Source organism: Ochotona curzoniae, unplaced genomic scaffold, assembly GCF_017591425.1.
Source record: "Ochotona curzoniae isolate NIBS_2020 unplaced genomic scaffold, NIBS_Ocur_1.0 contig_3819, whole genome shotgun sequence".
Lineage (NCBI taxonomy): Eukaryota > Metazoa > Chordata > Mammalia > Lagomorpha > Ochotonidae > Ochotona > Ochotona curzoniae.
In genome coordinates this window covers 3,754,406-3,779,070 of record NW_024466004.1, presented here as the reverse complement: position 1 = coordinate 3,779,070, position 24,665 = coordinate 3,754,406, and the positions used below count along the sequence as shown (strand labels likewise).

Sequence of the window (24,665 nt, the reverse complement as noted above, 5' to 3'; positions counted from 1 at the left end):
GTGGATTCTGCAGCAACCTCATCGTGCTGGGAATGGTGAGATTGGCAGCAGTTCATCACTGTTGAACTATCAAAACCACCTGAGCAAGACCCTCGGAGCATGCCCCACTATGGGGACCTGGGATGGGTGGGAGGCTGGGTGGGGCTTCTTTATCTCCCCCTTTGCCTCAGATACAGGAGAAAAACAATGTAGAAATAATAGTCTTACCCACTTCCCTGTAGCCCTTTAACCTTTGTGCCTTAATCAACTATGTAAAGATTCTCAAAAATTTAAAAAGGAAAAATGAAAGAAAAAAGAAAATTAAAAAGCAGTATATCACAGTGAATTATCAAACAGCCACAAAGAAATTACTGATGCATTAACATTTAAAAAAAAAAAGTGGAAGAAGTACACAGAAAGGCCATGTACTCTGTGACAGTGCTTATGCGGTATGTCCAGAATCGGCAAATCCAAAGACACAGAAAGTAGATTCACAGTGGGCAGAAGCAAGTCCCTATCAGGGCAACTGCTCTGCTCTTGTGTACAGGACTTTTTTTCTGAGGTGATGAAATTTTCTAGAATTATGATAGTAATGTTACACAACTTTGAAAACAGGCACTCCAAAAAGTCACTGAATTGTATACCATAAAAAAGATAGCTTATGAAGTATATTTCAGTATTTTTAGATAAGCAAAAAATATGTATTAAAATGACATTCAAATACTTCCAATCTCAGAAACTAAAAAATGAGAGCATTTCACATAAATCAATTACATCAGTACTTCAAAAACGTAGCTTATTTTAAAGCAGGAGCTCAAAAACACTTTCTTATCTTTCTGGATTACAATGAAATACAGCCATTGCTCTGCATGACTCAAGCCCTGGGTTTTCCTCTCAGACAACATGTTGTAAAATGGCATGGTGTCATAATAACCTCACCCAGCTACCCAGTGATGGCTACCCAGGGCACTGGAGGGGAGGGGCTGGTCTGCTCCAGACCTGGCATTTCTCCCAGGCTTCAGCCCGGAACAGGAGGGGCCACAGGCCTGCTGGGATTCCAGCCGACCACTGGCACACCTGAACGGACAATCCTTACATAACTGGGGCACAGACCACCCCTTTGCCAGCCCAGGTTTCTAGAGGAGTATAAAACTTCCGGACATGTATCTCAGCTGCCCTTTTTGCCTCCATCTTCCTTCCACTCTGCGGAAGGGTGTCCAGGAGCAAATTTTCCAATAAAGCTTCCATTACAACTATGGACAACTTGCTCATATTATTCCACCAGTGGACAGGCAGTCGGTGGTCATCATCTAACACCCAGAGTATTTTATTTTTGCTTTTTGTATTAGAAGTGAGAGAGACACAGAGAAAGCTTCCATTCACTGGTTTCCTCTCCAAGTGCCTGCAACAGCTGGCCTGAGACATGCCAAAGCCAGGAGCTGGGAACTCAGTCCAGGACTCCCATGAGGGTGGCAGGGGCCCAACTAGTTAACCACCATCTGCTGCCTCTTTGCAGGGTGTTTACTGGCAGGAAGTTGGAATCAGAACTGGAACTAGGATGTAAAATCCTGTACTTAAATACAGGATATGAGCATACATATATATCACTTAGCCACTAGGCTAAACAGCCACCCAAGAGCTATCCTTTAAGATTTACATTTAAAAGAGTTAAAAGAGAGATAAAGAGAAAAACAGAAAGATCATCAATTCACTGGTTCAATCCCAAAAGGATTGCAACAGATGGAGCTAGGCCATACCAAGCCTTGAGCCAGGCACTTCCTCTGGGTCTGCTACATGGGTCAAGAGGCCCAAGCACCTGGATCATCTTCTCTTGCTTTTCCAGGAATATTATCAGGGAACTGGATCAGAACCCAGACTGAAACAAGCACTCATATGAGATGCCAACTCTTCTGGCAACAGCTATGTATACTATATCATGGTGCACAGAAAATAAAGCAAGAGCCATTATATCTGTGCCTATTAAAAGGCACCAACATGTGGCCAGTGCAATGATTCAACTCGCTAATCCACCACCTGCAAATACCAGGATCCCATATAAGAACTGCTGAATGTCCTGGCAGCTCCACTTCCCATCCAGCTCCCTGCTTATGGCTTGGGAAAGCAGCGAAGGAATGCCCAAAGTCTTTATACCCTGCACTCATGTGGGAGATCCTAGTTTCGCATCAGCACAGCTCTGGTTGCTGCAGCCATACGGGGAATGAACTGGCAGATGGAAGATTTTTCCCTATCCGTGTCTCCGTCTCTCTGTAAATCTGCCTTTCCAATAAAAATAAATCTTTAAATATATACTTTTTAAAAAAAAGAACCAGCATAATTTTAAGCAAATTTGCAATAAATCTTTATATTTCACATTAAACACATATTTAACATTCACAATTATGCTTTAATAAAAGCCCATGTGTAAATAAAATGCCGAAATACTTCAAATATAATACAACAATCATACAGCTAAGAAAAAAAACTAAAGCTAATAAAGACATGCAGCAAAATATTCTGAAAAAAGTTACTTTATCTTAACTCACACTATTTTCTAACACCATTCTGATATCACCTACTTAATGAATAAATTCAACAGCATAACTGCAACCAGTATAAGTACCCAACATACACCTTAGTGGCACAGCTCTCTAACTCATTCTCGTTCCTAAAATCCAAGCCATAAGGTGCATCTCCACAACTAGATGGTCATGGACTCATGGAGTTCTAAAGTTCAATCCCCTTGATACTATTTTTACAGAACAGTAATAGTGAGCATCGGAAAGGAACTAGATGACTGAGTCAAATAAAATCAAGTCCATGTGCTTACTATAATATTATGTTACCAATTCAAACAAGCAGCTAGAAACAAATATGGTGAACTGGAAAGAATTCTAAGACACACTAAGAGAAAGGAGCAAGTTAGGGAACAGTATATACATATGTTACTATCTGTCTTAGAAATAAGGATAAATGTGCCAGATTTTCCTAAAAGGTTAATCAAGAAATGTGACTATGACTCTAACCACTAATAGTGAAAATAGATAGGACATTCCTTGAAGAGATAAAACGGAGGGAGACATCCTTTTCGTCACATATTGGCGTTGTTAAATTATGCTACCAACACATCCTTTTCCAATTAAAAAGAGGCATTAAAGATACTACAAAAACTATCCAAGCATATTTATAGGCTATCTGAAAGTGAACTCCTCCAAAATATATAAACATCACAAGGGAATAAGAAAAAAGCAAATGACTCAACAGAAAAATGAACAAAAGGCTGAAGAGGCAACTTCATAGCAATATTAAACCAAACGTCCAACAAAGAATAGTGTTCAGTTTAATCAGTCATTCAAAAAATAATAACACAATTAATACAATAGTCTTACCCTGATAAGGCAAGTATGTGCAGTCACCAGAACTCTCATACACTGACAAAAAGTATAAGCCAATAATACTTCTGAAAACTGGTACATTTACTAAATTGAAACAAACACACCCACAAAAATATTTCAAAAAGTTTGTATGAAAGCAAAAGATGAGCTTATTTTGTTGCAGATTTTAAAATCCATGTAGTTTATTTCTAGCACAATTTTCATGAACATTTTAAAGAACCATCACATATAAAGATTTCAAAATTTCACTGAACCATAATGGACACACCTAAGGAAATTCCTGGCAACATTATGTGTGATGCCCAGGAATCAAAAAATCCAAAATAAAGAATAATCATGCTATCAGACATTTGAATGTCACAAGCAATGAAAAATAATTATCTCTATAAAAACATGGAAGAATTTCAGTCATAATAATAAGGGGAAAAAGGTATACACACACATACACAAATACTATATTACTCAAATCATTAAAAATTCAAAACCAGGTAAAACTATAGTGAAAGGTCCAAAAAAATTGAGGGCCTCAACTTGTGCATGAGGGAGACTTCTGCTGGAATGGAGACATGTTCTAGCTGCACATTAAACTGAATAAAGTGGTGGTCATGCAAGTGTATACATGAAAAAGTCATCACTATACATAAAAATTCACTTAAGACAAAAATCAGGAGGGGTGGGATTTGCAAAAGACCTGATAAAGAACTGTTATCCAAAACATACAAAGAACTCAAAACCAGCCATTAAAAACCAAGCCCATTTTTAAAAACAAGAGGGCAGGTATTTCCCCTAGCAGTTAAGACACCACTGGGACATAGAAAAGCTCCTGACTTCTAGTCATGGCTCAGTTCACACTTTCGAGATAGGAATGCAATCCAGGTCCCCCATGTGGGTAGCAGGTCCCCCAAATCTGCATTAGCAGGAAGCCGGAATCGGGAACAGGGCTAGCACTTGAATCTAGGACTAGAACCCAGGCACTCTGGTATATAATAGAGGCATTTCAACTGCTGTCCTAAATGGTATACCAAACACCCTCCCCCCATGAATAGTTTTCATTATAAAATAAATAAACTAAGTATGTTCATTGTAGATAAACTAGAGATTGTCAGAAAGAACAGGCTGTGCTTGTCTTAAACTCGGGTACTTTCTGAGTCCTCTAGTGTCACACAAGGCTGTGCTACAGCATGGGAGCTGGGGTGCAGGTTCCAACTGAAGCTCCGGACACAGCGGCAGCTTTCGGCAGAACTGGCAGTCCATCTGTGAGAGCCACACAGGCTCGCTCTTCTCCTAGGCCCAGAAGCACCTTCTCAGCCAGTAAAGCATCTCCCTGTGTCCCAGAGCAGGCCATGGAACTCAATTTATCTCTTCCCTTCCCTGCTACTGCCATAACTAATTCCTACCCTGGTAGCTGATTTTTCCTCTCCCTTTTCCTTCAGGAGCCTTGGTGAGTTCAACAAATTCCTGCCTATCTTGTGCTTTACTAGCTCTTCCTGAACAAATAACTTATACCTTCCTATCCTTTTAAAATATTTTTACAATTAGGGGCAGGTTTTGTAGAAAAGCGGATTAAGCTCCATACTTATCAGTATTCCACACAGGAATGCAGGTTATAGTCCGAGCTGTTCTGCTTCCAACCTAGCTAATGCACGCGGGAAGGCAACTATTTGCACGCCTGCAACCCATGTGGGAGTCTGGGAAGAAGTCCCTGGCTTCTGACTTCATTCTGATCCAACCTTGGCTGTTGCAATTAACTGGGAAGTGAACCAGCACACAGAAGATAGCTTGCTCTCTCAGAAGTCAATTATAAATCCTCAGAATTTAGTAGTATAGCTTTGTGGGGAATAGGACTTTCTATTGCTAAGGCTACTGAAAAGCCCATCCTAAGTTTCTTAAACCACATCCTGCAATGCCAGCTTCCAACATGGGCATCAGTTCCTGTTGCAGTTGCTCCACTTTCTTTTTTTTTTTTTTTTATTAAGAAGTCAGATACAGAGAGACAGAGAGGAAGATCTTCCATTCGATGGTTTACTCCCCCAAGTGAGCACAACGGCCACTGCTATGCCGATCCAAAGCCAGGAGCCAGGAGCTCTTCCAGGTCTCCCACACGAGTACAGAGTCTCAAGGCTTTGGGCCATCCTCAACTGCTTTCCCAGGCCACAAGCAGGGAGCTGGATGGGAAGTGGAGCTGCCGGGATTAGAACCAGCACCCATAGGGGATCCCGGTGTGTTCAAGGTGAAGACTTTAGCCGCTAGGCCACCGTGCCGTGCCCAAGCTGCTGCACTTTCAATCCACCTCCCTGAAAGTGGTCTGTGAAAAGCAGTGCAAGATGGTCCCGGTCACCCATGTAAAAGACCTGGACTCAGGCTCCTGAATTCCTGCTTCAGCCTGGCTCAGCCCTGACCTTTGTGGCCATGTGGAGAACCAGCAGATGGAAGCTCAATTACTCACTCTCTCTCAAGTTCAAATAAATCTTTAAAAAAAAAAAAAGTTGCTTTGAGGGTTACTGAGTTCCAGTACCTGTCAAGACCTGCCTGTCAGTGCCTGACCGTGATAATCACATTATTTCAGGGCTAACTCTCCAGCCCTGAATGAAAGAGCACTGCAACCTAATGGATTCTGAACCCTCTTGACTCACCTGGGCAGTTTGCATTTACGGTGCTTCACAAGCTGCTGCCACCTCAGTAGCTGATGAGATTTCTGACTTCTCTGACCACTTTCCATAGCCAGGCCCTTGTTCACTAAGACTCCCTTGTGTTTTGAATTCTCCTAAGCTCTAGATATCCTGCTGGGCCCATCAATAAACTGGCAGAAGTGAGGAAAGCACTATAGCAGATCACTGGAAGGTAGTCTGGGCACACACAGGGCACCTTACTCACATGGGAAAGAACGGTCGGGACTTCCCAGCAGTGGAACGGCATGTGCTCTCACACTCTCTCTAGCTCTCCTCTCTCACTCTCAAAAGCCTTTGAATGATTTTTCATATTAAAAATAAAAACAATATGGATCTGGCAGTGGCCTAGCAGCTAAAGCCCTCACCTTGAACGCATCAGGATCCCATATGGACGCCGGTTCTAATCCCAGCAGCTCCACTTCCCATCCAGCTCCCTGCTTGTGGCCTGAGAAAGCAGCTGAGGATGGCCCAAAACCTTGGGTCCTTGCACCCGTGTGGGATACCCGGAAGAAGTTCCTGGATCCTGGCTTCAGGTCGGCATAGTATCGGCCATTGCACTCACTTGGGGAGTGAATCATCGGACAGAAGATCTTCCTCTCTGTCTCTCCTCCTCTCTGTATATCTGACTTTGTAATAAGTAAATAAATCTTTTAAAAAAATAATAAAATAAAAACAATATGGCTCAAAAAAAACCTACTCAGGTAAATTTAAGGGGCTTTCTAAAGATAAGAATATCCAATCCCAGAACATTTAAACCAAGAACAGAATCTGCATTAACCTCCACAGTTCAGGATTTACCATGGCTATCATTCCACAAGCAATCCTTACTGACACAGTTAAGATTACAAATCCCTAAAGAGACTAGTATATCAAGCACAATACTCCACACTTTAAGATTTTACCTATCATTTGCAAAGCTTTTATCATTTTAGTTACAGCAACTGTTTCTAGAGGGTGCAGACAGCTAACCATGCAAACATGTCCCCCCAAATCAAGAAAATTATTTTTGAAGAGTTTCCAATATGCAAACATTTTTATAGGTCAATTTTCAAAATGTCTCTCTATTTTTAAAGGTAATTAGTTCAGTTCAGAATTATATTAAAAGGGAAAGGAAACTAAATTTTTAAAAAATCATGATGAAGTCACACACTGTGATGATTTTGCACATTCAGCCAAAATTTCATATGCAAACACATACAGACCTGAAAAACCTGGTGGTCTGAATTTCAGTGGCAAGAGCAGAAGGAAAGGCTAATATCATTGAAATCAAGCAATAACATACAGGCCCAGTGCAATAGCGTAGCAGCTAAAGTCCTCGCCTTGAATGCGCCAGGATCCCATATGGCGCCGGTTCTAACCCAGGCAGCTCCACTTCCCATTTAGCTCCTTGTTTGTGGCCTGGGAAGGCAGTGGAGGACGGCCCAAGGCTTTGGGACCCTGCACCCACGTGGGAGACCTGGAAGAGCTCCTGGCTCCAGGCTCCTGGCTCCAGGCTCCTGGCTCCTGGCTTCGGACTGGCTCAGCTCCAGCCATTGCAGTCACTTGGGGGAGTAAACCATCGGATGGAAGATCTTCCTTTTTTGGGCCCGGCGCGGTGGGGTCCTCGCCTAGCACGCCCAGGCTCCCATATGGGTGCCAGTTCTAATCCCAGCAGCCCCGCTTCCCATCCAGCTCCCTGCCTGTGGCCTGGGAAAGCAATCGAGAACAGCCCAAAGCTTTGGGACCCTGCACCTGCGTGGGAAACCCGGAAGAGGTTCCTGGCTTCGGATCGACCGACGTAGCATGGGCCGTTGCACTCACTTGGGGAATGAACCAGTGGATGGAAGATCTTCTTCTCTGTCTCTCCTCTCTGTATATCTGCCTTTCCAATAAAAATAAAATAAATAACATACACCAGAATGCACAACACTTTCTCCCATCCCAGTTTATTTTTTTGTTGTTGGTTAATAACATCTGATGAGTTTAAGAATGGTAGTACTGTTTGATCTACTTTATGTTTTAATCATAAATCCTTCCAGGGGATAAATCTGCCAGCATATCTATCCATAAAAGGCAGTCTAAAAAGAACTGAAACAAAAATGACAACCCAAAATAAACAAAAGTTTTTAAAGCACAAAAGAAGCAGTAAAGCCTCTACTCTTCCAGGTAGAGAAACCCCTTGAACAATATTCAGAAGAGCTACCAATGCCAAGCTCATATAACCAAGTCAGGTACCTGGCCCAAGAACTGGACAGAGTATTATGAGACTGTTCAGAATGCGTCTCCAACAATGAAGTGCAATTGGAGAGTGATTTTTTTACACTAACGCACTTCAACTTCTTAGTATGCAATATCCAAGCAGTAGCTGAGATCCAGCAGCTATCATTCCACACCACTACAGCAGAAAGAAATAAGGAAAACACACTCCAAAGGTCCTAGGTATATCACACATCACCTAGAAACACGAGCAGTGGCAAACAGCATCAGCAAGCCCTCCTAGAACATTCATCTGCCCTATTATGAACTGAAGCCCATCTGTGATACTGAGGCACCTGCTACACCTGAATGAACAGATGTAGTCACCTGGTGCGCCATCCCTCCTCTACTTAGCAGATGCAGCCACAAGTACAGGAACCCAGCTTCTTTATAGATCTGACCTCTGGCTTCAAGCATGACATGTCACTGTCATCTCAGATCATTCCCTCAGCGTGGTACATCAGTTTATTTCTGCACAGTGCTGCTGAATTGTCAGGAGCCGTGTACTGTAGCCACACTGAAGCCATTTTGAATATAGAACTATGGGCCAGTGGAAAATCCCTGGCTGGCTAGATGCTTGGGAAAGAAGTTATGAAACTAATCACACGCTTAGCTTCAATTGTTTGTAGCAACTGTTTTAGAATGTGATTTATGCTGTACCTGCCGACATCTTGTTACTGATTACCTATGCTATTGTTGATATGCTGGTTACTATGGTTGATATGGTGGCTGCTCAAGAACAATCGGTCTGGAGACCATGGCTTGCGTCCTAGTTTCTCCTTTCCTCCCTGAGCCTTAGTTACTGAAGAATATAAAAACCCTCAGTTGAAATCAATAAATTGACAGCTTGATCAGACATCCTGTCTTGCTGTCCATTCTTCGTGTCTCTTGTCCCCCAATCTCTCCTAGGTGGTTGCGACCCCCGTTGACTGTCCTGCTGGACGGGACAATTTGGCGCCCAACGTGGCTGGTGTGCAGACCACCGACAGGGAGATCGCCACGCAAAAGGAGAGGCCTCTCGAAGTGGTGTTGAGTAGAACACCGAGTGAGCAGTTTCACGGTTGACCCGCCGGAAGTCGTGCTCGTGGAAATTCGTGGCGCAAATCTTACGGGGTTAAGGTAAGATGGGACAAGCATTATCACAGCAAGAATTATTCTTGCAAGGTTTTATCAGTCTTATAGACTTATTCAAGACACGAGGAATTTGGGTGATTAAAAAAGACCTCAAAACCTTTTTGGATTTTGTTGGTCAGATTTTTCCCTGGCATCCCCAGGAAGGTTCTATATAAGTCATTTAAGGTTTATATAAAAAAACAAAAAACAAAAAAAAAATGTGTTCTGTAACTTGGTTTAACAAAAGTAATCTGATATAGAGTGGTCCAAATCCACTGTTAAATTAACCTAAAGCATGAGATGAATTATGTGTGCTTGTTTTACAAAATATCTCCAGGTTAAAGTATTCCAAAGAAGAGGTTGGAAGTTGCAAATGATTTAATAGTTATGTGTCTCTGTTCTGATATGTTTGGTGTTTGTGTTTATGTTTGTTTTGTCAATATTGTTGGTGTTCTATTATTTTTGTCCGGACAAAAACTAAATTTTGTTTTAATACTCTTCCTCCAGTTGTGTCTTTGTCTTGAATTGTTAAGTTGTTGTTCTTGTTCTGAATTGGGTGCATGTGTGACTGACTGACAGACGAGATGGGACGGACCGAGACTAACCTCCTTTTTCTCTCCTCGTAAATAATTTTAGAGAGGTCTAACAGATTTAACAGGACCTGGCCAGACCATACTCCCCATCTCCACCAGGGAAATGTTCTTGTGTCATTTTCTTGCTGTTTGGTCTTCAACTTACAGTGTTGTCCTTGCATTGATTAAGTCTAACATACAGTATTTAACATGTTCAGTTAAATGCTAAAGGTACTTTTTGTTTAACTCATTTAGACCTCTAAATTCTTCATAGTCTCATAAATTTGAGGGTTCTAGTAGGATCCCTGGAACTCTCAAAGATTGAGACAAAATCTGAATAATGTACTTGTCAATTAAAATAATTTGGATTATAATCTCACAATATTATAAAATTATGTTAAATTTGTTGCATCATATATGGTATTAAAGTAAATGATATTTATACTTATTGGTCAAAATGTTTCCTATTCATAAAATTGATTCAGATTGTAAATTACTTGTGTTCTTATTTACAAGGAAGTATGTGAGATTTTGCCTTGCAGGAGAACAATGAATTCTTTAAAGATGATATAGTAAAATTGCTCAAAATGTGTATATTTTCTGAATGTTTGCCTTTAAAACAATGGAACTGAAGTCTGATTCTTTGTAAAAAAACAACAGTGTTTTAAATCTCCTGTAAGTTATTTTCATCTTATTAATAACTAAACCTATTAACTAACTTCAGTAAATTCCAAGGTAGTCTCTCAAGACAACAGCCAAATTGAAGTTTTTTCAGCTCTTTTAACTTCAATAAAACAGAAGCTAAAGAAAAGCTCCAGGCCCATCAGTCATAAAACAAGGAAGGGGTATGCCTGGAGTCTGCGCTTTGAAGAATTTGGGAGTTTGTCCCAGTTGTGGTAATTCTTATCTGCCTTCATTTAAAAAAAAAAAAAATTAAATCAGCTAAAAGAAGGTTGTTTGAAAAAAAAAAAAAAAACTTCTCTTTCCTGGTTTTAAAGTGGATTTGTGCTCAAATATGTTTCCATGAATTAGAAAAATGGTTGAAAATTGTTTAAAGCATTGTATTTAAAAGTTAGTATGCTTTTATTTAGAAAATGTCTTAAGAAAAGTTGAGGAATAAATCTTATAAGCTTTACATATAATTGGCTATAATTTTAAAGATACTATTACAACATTGTTTAAGTTTTTAACATTAATACCTAATACGAGCTGACGTTAGAATTGATACCTGTGTTCAAAAAGTTTTTGAAGTGTGCATACACAGAAATGCTAGTAAATATCTAAAGATAAAAATATCTCCAATTTTGAAAGCTGTTAAAAAAAAATTAAAGCACTGAACCTTAGATAGTCTCTGTTTAATTGGTGAATTTGTCAATTATCTATCCAGCTTCAGTAAGCTCTATTCTTGTTCCTACTTCTGAATTTGTTAAAGTTCTGAAAAAGTTATGAGATGATTTTATGCACTAATTCCTGTGTTTAAGGTTATATTTGGTGATTGACTAAGGAAATATACATTTTGCCTTTCAGTTAAGTAATCCCTTGGGTTCTGTATATTGTCTTTGTTAAATTCTCATGATTTAAAAAAAAGAAACTGTGTTTAAAATGTTTGGGTGATCATTTATAAGTGAAAAAAAAAAATTCTTATCTATTGCTGTTTGAATCAGTCTGATTAAATGGGTGGTTATTATAATGAGAAATCTTTAATCAAATACTTTAAGGCCTCTTAGCATAATTAATAGACTTAATTCTTCTGGTTCTTGGATTTCTAATAAATAAATAAATAATAAAATAATAAAAATTGAGGGGATGAGGGGAATTGCAGAAAAGACATTGGGAAACCTTGCCAGTGGGGAGCCACAACTAGATATAATCCTGCCAGGAAGGTTAGCTCTAAAAAGTACAAGAGTGTGTAAAATCCTACAGGTCATATCACAGCGCCAAACATAGAGACTTTGTTTTCTAGGATTCCAGCAGACCTATTGTATCCATTAAAGCTAAAGTTTAATTGTAAACTATAGGTATAGTTTATTCAGACTACTAAGAGCAAAATGTAATTCTAAACAATTGGCAATCTTAACATACTTAAGAAAATTCTCAAGTAGCTCTTAAAAGCTGTTGTTTTATGTGTGTTACCTGATATGTATGTGCATGTTTATGAATGAGAATTGCTAAGCTAAATCCTTTTTTAAAATAATGTATAGATGCATAATTAGGCTCTTAGAAAGTCATGTCCATTATTGTTTTCTCAGGATCTACAAGATCTGTTCAGCTCAATAGTTTAACATGATTTCACATGCATTTACTGCTAGGGTACAGTTTCAAGACTGGCCATGGGAGCCCAAATCCACATAAGTTAAATGGAAAATATATGAGTATATGTATGCAAGTGTTTAATGATAACTCAGATCTCAGAGAATGTTAAAATGCTCCAACATGCGAAGCAGCTCTTACAGCAGACTCATAGACTGACAATTTTGAGTAGCACAAAGTGGCCTCAGAATCAGCCCAAAAGGCATTCTGGTCTGACAGGAGAGCCAGCAAGACAACAAGCATATCAGGTGTGGAATGCCAGGACACTGCTGCTAAGAGTGTCCCTCCGTGAAGGACCTCAGTGGTCCACACCCCAGTGCAAAGAAGCAGCCATCAAGGACGGTTGTGGTCTTCTCTCAATGGAGGAGAGAACTCCCACTTTGTGTGTGGTCTTGTCTAATGGGGTTGTTGTGGATTCAAGAGGCTTCCACAGCCTAAGCACCATGTGTCTGGAGCCTCAGGTGATCACTGATGTCACACATAAGAGTGCTAATTTGTTAAATCCACTAGAGTCACTGTGTACACTGTCTTCCAATGCAGGAGCTGTATATTCAGTCATAATACATCTTGCTGTATTTTAGTATAAAGATTTATCATCTCAGTTTTGATTATGTTTGAATATTTAACTCTTTTGCTCTAAGAAGTCAACTTGCATTTACCTGTCCTGTGATGGGCTTATATCCTGATGCTGTATGCTAATCCTTGCATTTACTGTGCCTTCTGATTGATCTAGGTTAGCAATTTTATACAGCTCAGAAGTTTCATGTGTTCCATTGAGCTTATTGGGTATGTTCCAAAATTTGAGACTTAAAGAAGTTAATTTAGACAGATACAAATCTAGTCCATAGTCTTAAATTAATGTTCACTCTGACAAAAGTTGAAACCTAACAATTCTTTTACATCTAAGTTCTGATGTTCAAATATTCAAACTGCTAACTGAACTCACAACATGCTAGGCTGGGAAGAGTTATAACTATGTTATGTTTTGCTATTTAGACTTCAACACAGAGAAACTTTTCAAGTGCCAGGATGTACACCAAATACCTGATGATTTCTGCCTTCTATCAGGAACCACAAGATGGACCCCCTACAGCTGCTGTTACCCAACGGCGCCCCCCTCTCAGCAGGAAGTAGCTAAGAGCAGATGACGACGCCCTTTCTCCCTAAAAACAGTTGGGGTTCATTTCTGTTTGGAAATGTAGGAGTCAGATGGGATGATAGGCAGTTAGGATCTCTGGTTCCTGATAAAACTGTTTTGTATACATGTAACATCTTAGCACTATGTAATTCTGGAATGTTAGTATTTTCAACAATACTTGTACATTGTTAAGTATGTCTTCTTGAATCTCACCAGCCAGCTGCTCCCCAATATACCATCATATATGTGTCACCCCAGTATAAGTTCACAATGATAAAAATTAATCAATACCTCTGGGGACAATGGTCTAACGCCTTCCTAAATCTCACCAGTCAATTAGCCACCAGTATAATTAAAGTACATGAGACCCGAGTTCTACCCATGTCGGGGAAAGTTATTCTAAATGGCATTAAGCTGGCAGCTTGCATGTTCAATAAATGCAGCGAGGTTATAGCCTTAAAAACCTTGACGGTTGCTGCAATGGCTCAGGCTCCCTAAGTGATAACCCCCCACATCGTGCTGTGCGGCTCCAGTCTTCAAAGAGGCTCATCTAATATAATGAGGCATGGCTTTTCCTGGGTAAGCATTTAGCCAATGACGGGCATCTTTCTGATACCCCGCCAACCTAAGACAGGGAGCCCTGGATGACTGGCAGGGCTGCCCAGAGACGGGTAAGAGTTGAGGGTCCCTCAGAATGAACCTAAGACAGGCAGTGCTTATCTTGCCTCAAGGAACCTTTTTCTTTTCGCCGCTTTCATTGATATATAGAAAAGAGGGGGAGATGTCAGGAGCCGTGTACTGTAGCCACACTGAAGCCATTTTGAATATAGAACTATGGGCCAGTGGAAAATCCCTGGCTGGCTAGATGCTTGGGAAAGAAGTTATGAAACTAATCACACGCTTAGCTTCAATTGTTTGTAGCAACTGTTTTAGAATGTGATTTATGCTGTACCTGCCGACATCTTGTTACTGATTACCTATGCTATTGTTGATATGCTGGTTACTATGGTTGATATGGTGGCTGCTCAAGAACAATCGGTCTGGAGACCATGGCTTGCGTCCTAGTTTCTCCTTTCCTCCCTGAGCCTTAGTTACTGAAGAATATAAAAACCCTCAGTTGAAATCAATAAATTGACAGCTTGATCAGACATCCTGTCTTGCTGTCCATTCTTCGTGTCTCTTGTCCCCCAATCTCTCCTAGGTGGTTGCAACCCCCGTTGACTGTCCTGCTGGACGGGACACTGAATATTGCCATATATCCTACCTTTCTCCATATATACTCACTTTACCAGAAAAACTAATGTGCTTATCCTTAATCATACATAAAAAGCTGTCACAAGGTTCACAATGATGAAAACAGATATCTCCACAAATCATAATCCCCTCAAAAAAAATTGAGAACCTTGGGCCTGGCAGAGGCCTAGTGGCTAAAGTCCTCGCCTTGAACACAACGGGATCCCCAATAGGTGCTGGTTCTAATCCTGGCAGCACCACTTCCCATCCAGCTCCCTGCTTCTGGCCTGGGAACGCAGCTGAGGATGACCCAATGCTTTGGAATCCTGCACCCACGTGGGAGACCTGGAAGAAGTTCCTGGCTCCTGGCTCCGGATCAGCATAGCATCAGCCATTGCACTCACCTGGGGGAGTAAACCATCAAATGGAAGATCTTCCTCTCTGTCTCTCCTCCTCTCTGTATGTCTCTGACTTCATAATAAAAATAAAATAAATCTTTAAAAAAAAAAAAGTGAGAACCTTAAAATTAAAACCTTAATTGAAAAGAAAGAAACAATCTCCATAAGTCTACTATCTCCCTGTACAGATCTTTCATACTGCCAGTTCAATAATACCAAGCACTAAAGCCGTACGCTATATTAATCCTCTCCCTGCAACGCAGACATCCCCTATGGGCACCAGTTTGAGTACCGGCTGCTCCAGCTCCCTGCTAACGGCCTGGGAAAGCAGTGCAAAATGGCCCAAGTCTTTGGGGCCCTGCCCCCACATGAGAGACCCAGAAGAAGCTCCTGGCTCCCAGATTCAGTCTGACCCAGTTCTGATCATTTTGGTGATTTGGGGAATGAACTAACAGATGGAAGATCTCTCTGTCTAACTCCTCCTACAAATGAAATAAATCTTTAAAAAAAAAACAGTAAGTACTAACATTGAAAATGAAGAACTGAGATTACAGATCAGTACAGGAATTTTACCTGATCCAAGGAGCACCTCCTACAAATGCAGATTAACTAGTACTGCTTTTCCCAAAGGGAGAAAAGATGTCAGAGCTGGAAAGAAACTTAAAGCTAAACAAAACAAGTTTCTAATTTCAGGATATAAGGGGAAAGAGAAAGGGGTGGTCTGGAAATGCCACAAGAAAACAGACTTGAAAATACTTTTTGCCTATCAAGTCAACACTCTAAAATAGCACTATCCAGTGGAACTTTCTGGGAGGACAAAAAAGTTCTCTGTGTTCCCCAAAAGGCTATCTCCTCGTTATTAAGCTAATGAGTATTTAAAATGCAGCTAGCTAGTGTGACTGAGGAATTGAATTTTAATTCTATTTAAGTTTAATTAAATTTAACTTCTACCTGTAGCTAACAGCTACAATAATGGACTGTGCATTTCAAGAACACATATTCTGATTACTAAACACTAGATAAATTTCCTTAACCACCCTTCTACATGTAATACATACAGAAAATGTCTTTCATATGTCTAAATGTCTCATTCTACAATGTAATCTTATATCGAGTCCCAACCAGACCAAATCCCAGTTCCTCAAAACCAACTGGAAGAACAGGAGCGAGGTATACACAGTAAAAATAAAAATTTCTCTTCAGTAAACCACTCTAACACAAAACCCAACACTTTCACCCACAAATCAGCATCTAGATGATGTTAAGCCATTAGGGAAACTTGCACAAGCATCAGTCATGACCAGGGATCGCCTTCATGTGATTTTGTTGATTTCAACCTTAACCCTCACCTCTAAGAAGGTAAAAATAAAGTAGGGAATGGTTAGGTTTGGATTGGGAGTGGAATGTTGGGGAAGAATGCTACCAGACTAGCCTGCTTCCAGGACAAAATAATTTTGCAACCTCCATTTTGATCTGGTATTTAAAAAAAAAAAGTGTATTTACTTAACAGGTAGAGGAAGATAGAGGAAGAGCAGATTAAGGGAAAAAGACCTTTCATCCACCGGATGGATCTTTCCATCCAAATGCCCACAACACACATCAACCAAGGCCGGGCTGCCAAGCTGGAACCAGGAACTCCATCCTGGTCTCCCACATGGGTGACAGGGGCCTAAGCACTCAAACAACCACCTGCTTCTATCCCAGGCACATGAGCAGGGAGCTAGATCAGAAGCAAAGCAGACAGAACTGAAAAGTGACAGGGCAAGCCAGCATCACAAGCAGGGACTTAATCCATTGCACCACAATACTACTTGGTCCTTGATCTGTGACTATCATAAGGATCACAAAAGATTGCTTCACTTCAAATAAATACAACCTCTTTATGACCTAACAAAAACTCCAAATTAAACTAGCTCTCAGTCTCTCAGTACTCTTCTCTAAGTAATTACTATTTTACACATTCTTCTTGGTTTGATTTTTTTTAAGACTTTATTAATTGCAAAGAATACAAAGTCCTCTAATTTTGCAGTCAATAAGAGGTTAATTTGTGAAAAATTAGGTTAATTTTGATACCACTACTGACTATGAAGAGATTTTTGGCAAAGCTTTTCAATATGATTTAAAGTACTGACTTCTCTTTTGGGGAAAGGGCAGCAGGGGATGGTAATGATGGGAGGGGATGATACATAAGGGAAAACTGGTAAATCAGGAGACAAGGTTACCATCACAAGAGCCGTGCATGCTAACTGGAGCTAACTCTAACAAACTGTTGCTTCAACTCAATACAAGGAATGGCCATGCTTTCCACCTGCAGTTTTAAATGTGTATGTTTCTCCTTGCAGCCCACTATGTCAAAGACCCATGTTTTGCATCTTCTGCATATTCTAAATGCAATCATGAAAATAAAGTTGATAACTGACAATATTTAATATAAACCATTTGGCATCTTCAGATACAAAACTCAAAGATGCAGAGAAAAATCATATAACGAAGTTGCTTTTTTTTTCTTTATTTTTGACTATCTTTCCACAGTTAATTAGGGCACAAATTTCAAGGACTACAGGAAAGTGGGTAAGACTATTATTTCCCGGCCCGGTGTCGTGGCCTAGCAGCTAAAGTCCTTGCCTTGTACGAGCCGGGATCCCATATGGACACCAGTTTTAATCCCAGCAGCTCCACTTCCCATCCAGCTCCCTGCTTCTGGCCTGGAAAAGCAATCAAGCACTGCCCAATGCTTTGGGATCCTGCACCTGCATGGGAGACCTGCAGGAAGTTCCTGGCTCCTGGCTCCGGATCAGCACAGCACTAGCCATTGCGCTCACTTGGGGAGTGAACCAGTGGATGGAAGATCTTCTCCTCTGTGTATATCTGATTTTGTAACAAAAACAAATAAATCGGGCCCACCACGGTTGCACAAGTGGTTAAGGTCCTCGCCTTGCACACCCGGGATCCCATATGGGCGCCGGTTCTAATCCCGGCAGCCCCGCTTCCCTTCCAGCTCCCCGCCTGTGGCCTGGGAAGGCGGTCAAGGATGGCCCAAAGCTTTGGGACCCTGCACCCGCGTGGGAGACCCGGAAGAGGCTCCTGGCTTCGGATCGGCATGGTATCGGCCGTTGAGTTCACTTGGGGAGTGAATCATTGGACGAAGGATCTTCCTCTCTGTCTCTCCTCTCTGTATATCTGCCTTTCCAATAAAAAAACTATAATAACAAAAATAAATCTTTAAAAAATAAATAAATAAATAAATCTTTAAAAAAAAAAAAGGTATTATTTCTACATTGTTTTTCTCCTGTATCTGAGGCAAAGGGGGAGATAAAGAAGCCCCACCCAGCCTCCCACCCATCCCAGGTCCCCATAGTGGGGCATGCTCCGAGGGTCTTGCTCAGGTGGTTTTGATAGTTCAACAGTGATGAATTGCTGCCAATCTCACCATTCCCAGCACGATGAGGTTGCTGCAGAATCCACCAACTGACATAGTCCACCTTAGAGTCTCCGTTTGCTCAGTTTTTCACGGCCAACATGTGGCTGGCGTAGTTGACTGATCAGTTCTGTCCTCTGTTGTGATGCCAGGTATCCTCTGCAGGTTCTGATAGACTGCCATCTCCTCCATGTGCAGCTGGTTATGCTCTCCACTGCTCCGTCTGAGCCTCTGGGGAGGCTCGGCTCTGGCGCTTGCACTCCATGGCAGACCATGGATTCTGAGTCTGGCAGTTCAATTGGGGAGATCCCCAAAGACACTTTGTCTGAGGTGATCCAAGACCAGATTCTTGTGTGTGTACTTGCAAGTACAGGGCTCTGGTGCAGTTCATTGCCCCAACCAGCTGGTGGTTGGAATTGCTGATTTGGTTCTGTTTCCAGCCTGAAGTTGCTTCATCTTTAAAGGAATGTTTAAAGTAGTTCTGTTTTTCTTTTTTTAAGGTTTATGTATTTATTTATCTATTTAAAGGGTAAAGTGATAAAACAGATATCTCCTGTCCACTCTTCAAAATGCCGATAGCAGATTGGGCTGGGCCAGGTTGAAACTAGCAACCAGAATTCCATCCAGGTTTCCCACCTGGTAGCAGCGGCCCGAGGAGTTGAGCCATCTTCCACTACCTTCCTAGGCACACTAGTGAGAAACTGGATCAGAGGCAGAGCAGCCACGACTTGAACCTGCACTCTGATACAGGTTGTCAGGTATCCTCACCAGTCACTTAGCCACTGAGCCACAATGCCTGCTCCCCAAAGAAATGTTATGACTAAGGGATACTCAGCAACAGCACTGGCATAAGCATTTTGCTGATTAATGATTCATGCTGTGTTCATCTAACATAAAAGCCCAGGTTAAGCTGAAGTGTGGCAACATGTTCCAACTGGGTGTCTAAAACGCACAAAGGAGTACGAGAGTTGCACATTGCTAGGAGCCAAGCATACCTGCCAAATCACCCATGCGGTCACAGAGAAGGAGATGAAGCTCTACTTCAACTCAAAGCTCAGGGTCAGAGAAAAAATTACACACTGACTCCATTTCAGCTGAACTAGTTGAGCAGGTTATAATGACCAAAAAATAAAGAACAAAATGAATTACGTTTTCAATAAATTTTCATTTCAGGAATGGAATCTATTTTGAGAGATTACTTCTTCACCAATCTCTACTTTTTCTTAAAGCACACTTATTACCAACCAAATCTAGTTTGTAGGGGAAAAATGCTTCAACAGAATTAATGACAAAAGCAAAACACCATTACAATCTATCTCCCTAAAGAAAATATGCCCATGTAATATTTGTTTTATGGCACAATTTGCTATAACAAAAGAGCTTTAAAATGATTTTATTTATTTGAAAGTACAGACAGAGAAAGAGATCTTCCATCCACTGGCTCACTCCTCAAATGCCACAACAGTTAGATCTGAGTCGGGCGGAAGCCAGCATCTCTATCTGGGTCTAGCACATGAGCAGCAGGGGCCGTCATCTATTTCCCAGGCTCATGACCAGGAAGCTGTCAGCAGACACACAGCAGCCAACACTAGAATCAGCACTGACGTGGGGCGCCAGTGACACAAGCAACAGCAGCACCCAAAGAACTAATTTTTTTAATAACCAAAACAGTAAACAAAAGTTTACCTATGAAAATCCCAATTTTTAGCATTTTTAGGGTTGGACATTTGGTGCAACAGTAAAAAAAAAAAAAAAAAAACACTTGGGACTTGGGACACTGATTCCTCCTATCAGAGTACTTAGGTTTGAAACCTAGCCCTACTTCCAACTCCTGGAATGCAGCAGCTGGACCACTCAAGTACCTAGTTCCGTGTTACACACACTAAGGAGACCTGGAATGAACCTCCGGCCCCAGGCTGCAGCCTGGCCCAGTCCCAGCTGCTGCAGGCCCTTGCCGAGTGGACCCATGGGTACAAGATCTGTATCTATCTGTTGGTCTCTCTCTGCCTTTCAAATACAATGAAAGTTTTTTGAAAATCCAAGCATTGTTATTCCCTGACTACAAAACTGAACATTTATTTCTACTATCCACTAAACTTATTTAAGAAATAGTACTTCCTCAGGTTTTCAGAATATTTCATTGCAACAGATGGTTTCCAATTGTGAAAGAAAAAATATCAATAATACCAATTGAATTTTTACCCTTGATTAGTAGCAGGGGAAAAAATGCTTCCATCTTCCATCCTCATTATTCTCTCCATGATGTACAGTACATTTTTATTTTCTTATTCTTGTGTTTTTCTGTAGTATTCTGAGTCTGCTCTTTAGACAACTTTTGAAACTTTGTGAAGAATCGAATCACTCAGTGCATTTCAAATATCTAAATCATTTTAAATACAGCTTCAACTAACATCACCCTTGTCTGTGTAGCTTAGAAGTGTTTTCATGAAGTACATATTTCAGCTAAAGAAATACACCACCTCATTTCAGATGACAATCCATTTTTTCCTGGTTACTGAGCGCCTAAATGATCTTGGAAAATGCTCATATTTCACTAAAAGTTTTAAGTCATATCTTGGGGATAAAATAGTTGTAATTCTAAAAACACTACATATGCTGTTGAACAACTTCCCACTTCTTATAAATAGCTCGACCCTTTCAACAGTTTCCCAGGCACCAGTTTTCCAGTGAAGTGGTCTGTCCACCAGATAACTTAATTCCCTGTGGGCAACAGCACTGCAAACAGAGAGAACTGGCAAGTAGGTATCCTCAGCAGCAGCACACTGGTAGAGTGCTCTTGTCATTCTCCTTTCCAATTGCATCTCCACAAAGAAAAAGACCTCAGAGCTCTGGGCTCTGTGCCGCGCTGAATGGGCGCAGGTCCTGCAGCCGGAGTCACTGCTAAAGTGACCCTAAAGGAACTGCCTTCCGTCTGCTGGGCTCACAGCATTCTGCTGAGGCTCCTCCACAAAGGGCTGGGGGTGGGCCCTGGCTAGCTAACTTAAAACGCTGTGACTTCCAAACAGTATGAGGTGTTGTACAAAGTGTTTTTGAAGACTATACCTTCATGTTCATGAAGACAAAAGATGTCTCCCTGAGTGGCTTTCACATCAATCCCCTCCTCTCCATTCTCCCCCACCCTCACCTCAGATCATCCTGACAGGGCTCTTGGATCTCTAGATGTGGCACCATAAACACAGATAGCCCACGTCCACACCGCTGCGCACAGCCATCCTCACAGGCTTACACACTCTCAAGATCAACCAGCCATCTCCATTACCATTGCAGAAAATCACGACAATCCCTGCTCCAAGGTCTGCACTAGTATGCCAGTGCAAGCAGGATAAAAGTTCAAAGTCCTGAACAGGCTCAGGGAGCCAAGTTATCACCACCCCCTTTTCCCTCCCAGCCTCCCCTTCAGCTGATCTCCATTCGCAATCCACCAAGAGAGCCAGTGAACTTCCTCTCCTACCAATGGGGAAGGGTTACTTCCATATCCTAGTCTCCAACCCTGCTAGTCCCTGCGCCTGACAGCAGCACTCCTCACGCCCACTGCCCTCCTTCGCCCCTTCCTGCCAGCGGGGTTCTGCTCCCTCTCCCTGTCCAGGTGCACAATCCCTGACAACCACGAACTGTACATCCCAGAGGATGAAGCCAGGATGCTCTCACCCAACATTATAGCAAATATTTGTTAATCAAACCACTCAAATATTTGTTGGTTATATTCTAGGCTTACTTAATAAACATAATATGAATATGGGTCACGTGACATGTTTAAAATCAGTTATGGTGCGGTGGACACTAGGCATCAATTTCATTTACTTCTGGCACAAAACAAACTACCAGTACCCTAACAAGGTTAAAAACACTTTGCACTAGAAAATTAGTAGTTTCCTACTCACTACTCCTCTTGGGCAATTTTCAACTTACAAAACTGCCAAACTGAACATACAAGTTCTGGCTGACGTTGGTCAAGTATAACATCAGTGTAACTCTTCCTGCCTGCTACTACCAAACTCTGTTTTAGAACCACACTGGCTGAAGTTGGAAAGTCAGTCCATCCTCTCTGGGTTCTAACCTTTTTTTTCCTAACTTTCGATGAAGACTTTCAACAAGGATTCCTGATAAAGGTCCTGAGAACACAGATGTGCCGCCAGGAAACAGACCTCCGACCCATCCCCATGAGCTGTCCCTGGCAGCTACTTTGAGGCCCACGTCTCACAGAGTATATATAATCTATGGCCTGTGACACCAGATGGCTCCCCGGCACCAGACCGACGTCACAAATATGATGGCACTAAGTATACTCAAGACCCACCAGCCCCACCCTACACTGAGGAAGGTGCCAGTTAATTCACCTTGAAGCCTCAGTTTCCCTATCGAGTAACAAAGGGATAAAGATTCCTACCTCACAAGGTTCTTGTGGGAATTACTATCCAGGAAAACATTTGGCAGACAACCCTATCATTTTCAAGTCAAAATAAAGGGAAAGACTACAAACCTAAAACATTTCCACACATTCAGAACTTCTGACATGCTTTTGGTATTTTTGAGTAATATCCTCCCCCTAGGTAGAAAGATGAGAAAAGGAAAAGCCACTTCTTGCTTACAACTTTGGCATCTGACTAAACTGAAAGACATGTGCTCTCAGAGCCACTTTCTAATCTCCTCTGCAGACCTAAATCACCTTAACCACTTCCAGGGTATGAGTGATAAAACACTTTAGTACTTCTTTGCAGGATATCCTCATCATCATTTCTTTACTGCCTCCTCTATACAGTTTCAAAAGTAATGAATCTTTAAAAATAAAAAAATGCAACAGTAGACCTTGAATGCCTCCGGTTTCCCTACCAGGGAAGTATAATCATGTGGTACCATAGACACCTGTTAGGTGCTGCAGAATTCCATCTGGACCTGAGCACCATTGTGATTTTTCCACCTCCTATTTTTTCACCCTTACACAAGTAAGGGTAACCAAGTAACCTACAGGGTGAGCTGTAATCACCTGGTTATCTTTTGGCTCGAGAGGAGGGGGAGAATTTGGCAATTTGGCAGTCAATTAAGGCAACTGGTTTTCACATTTCCCCCAGCCAGGCTGACTTGGGGTTTCGTTGAGATTTTCTGACAAGCAATAATCCTTACAGCTCTCCTCAAATGCGTTTTCAAAGAACGTTAGGAACGTGCATGGTCTTAGAGGTTTACCTCAGCCCAGGGTTCTGGACCCGATTTTTACAAATGGGCTTCCTGTGAACAGCTTCCTCACAGCACATGGGGCCCTGGGATATAATTTAGGAAGTGATGATGCAAGTCTCCGAGGGACAGGGAGGGGGGGAAAGGTGAAAAAGTCAGAGGAAATACCCTCCAGGTGCCTGGGCACCCACTGGCACAAGGGGACACAGAAGGTGGCCGCCTCCTCGCCAAAGGAAAGGGGGCACCCCAAGCCCCACCGGGAGGTGCCAACGCCGCCCCCTCAGCCCCTTCCCGGCTGCCCTGCCCCCCCTCAGCCGTGGCCCGAGCGGCCCCTATCCGCCCCCAAACCCCAAGCTAACCGGTCCCAGAGGGTGGGAGGCCACCCGGGGGACGGGGCCTCCCCTGCCCACCGCAGCTCCCCGCACCCGGCAGTCCTTCCCGGGACGCTGCCCCTGCCCCCTCCCAGTAGGCCCGGCCTGGGCCCAGCTCCCAAGGGTTGCGGCCTCCGAGGGCCTCCGCTGCCCGCCCCGGCAGCCCGGCGCCCGCGGCCGCCCCCGACCCCCCGCCCCCACCCGGCCGGCACTCACCCCCAGAAGCCGCAGGGACAGCGCGGCGGCAGGCTGGGCGCTTTGCTGCGTTCGCTCCCGGCGTCTCCCATGGTGCCCGGCGGCGGCGGAGCTCGGCGGCGGCGGCGGTGGCGGCGGCTGGGCCTGGGCCCCGCTCGGAGGAGGCGGCGGCGGCGGCGGCGGCGGCGGGGGGCTCGGGGCAGGGGGAGGGGGAGGGAGCGGGCGCGCGGGCGGGCGCGAGTCCGGGGCTCCGAGCCGGGATTCCAGGCCGGTCAGCTGGAGGCGGGCCGCACCACTCGGCCTGCGGAGACGGGGGGGGTGGGAATAGGGAGCGTGGAGGAGGAGGGGCGTGCGGGTGAAGCGAGGCCCGCAGGGGAGGAGGGAGACCCGGTGCCCCTGGGCAGCTCCCACCGCCGCTCCCCAGCCAGAGCGATGTCCCGTGCGGCGGCGCG

At 42.8% G+C, this 24,665-nt stretch overlaps 1 protein-coding gene across 2 annotated transcripts in view; it reads right to left on the bottom strand.

Moving 5' to 3' along the window:
- ZFAND3 (zinc finger AN1-type containing 3) overlaps window positions 1-24,361 on the bottom strand; it is a 242,605-nt gene extending 218,244 nt beyond the window's left edge. The window contains exon 1 of one of the 2 annotated variants that reach the window (XM_040983308.1): window positions 24,235-24,361. In XM_040983308.1, coding sequence (XP_040839242.1) covers window positions 24,235-24,305 — 71 coding nt within the window. In that variant the 5' untranslated portion in view covers window positions 24,306-24,361. The remainder of the gene's footprint in view (window positions 1-24,234) is intronic. The other variant, XM_040983307.1, reaches the window with a different exon arrangement.
- Between the last annotated feature and the right edge of the window lie 304 nt (window positions 24,362-24,665).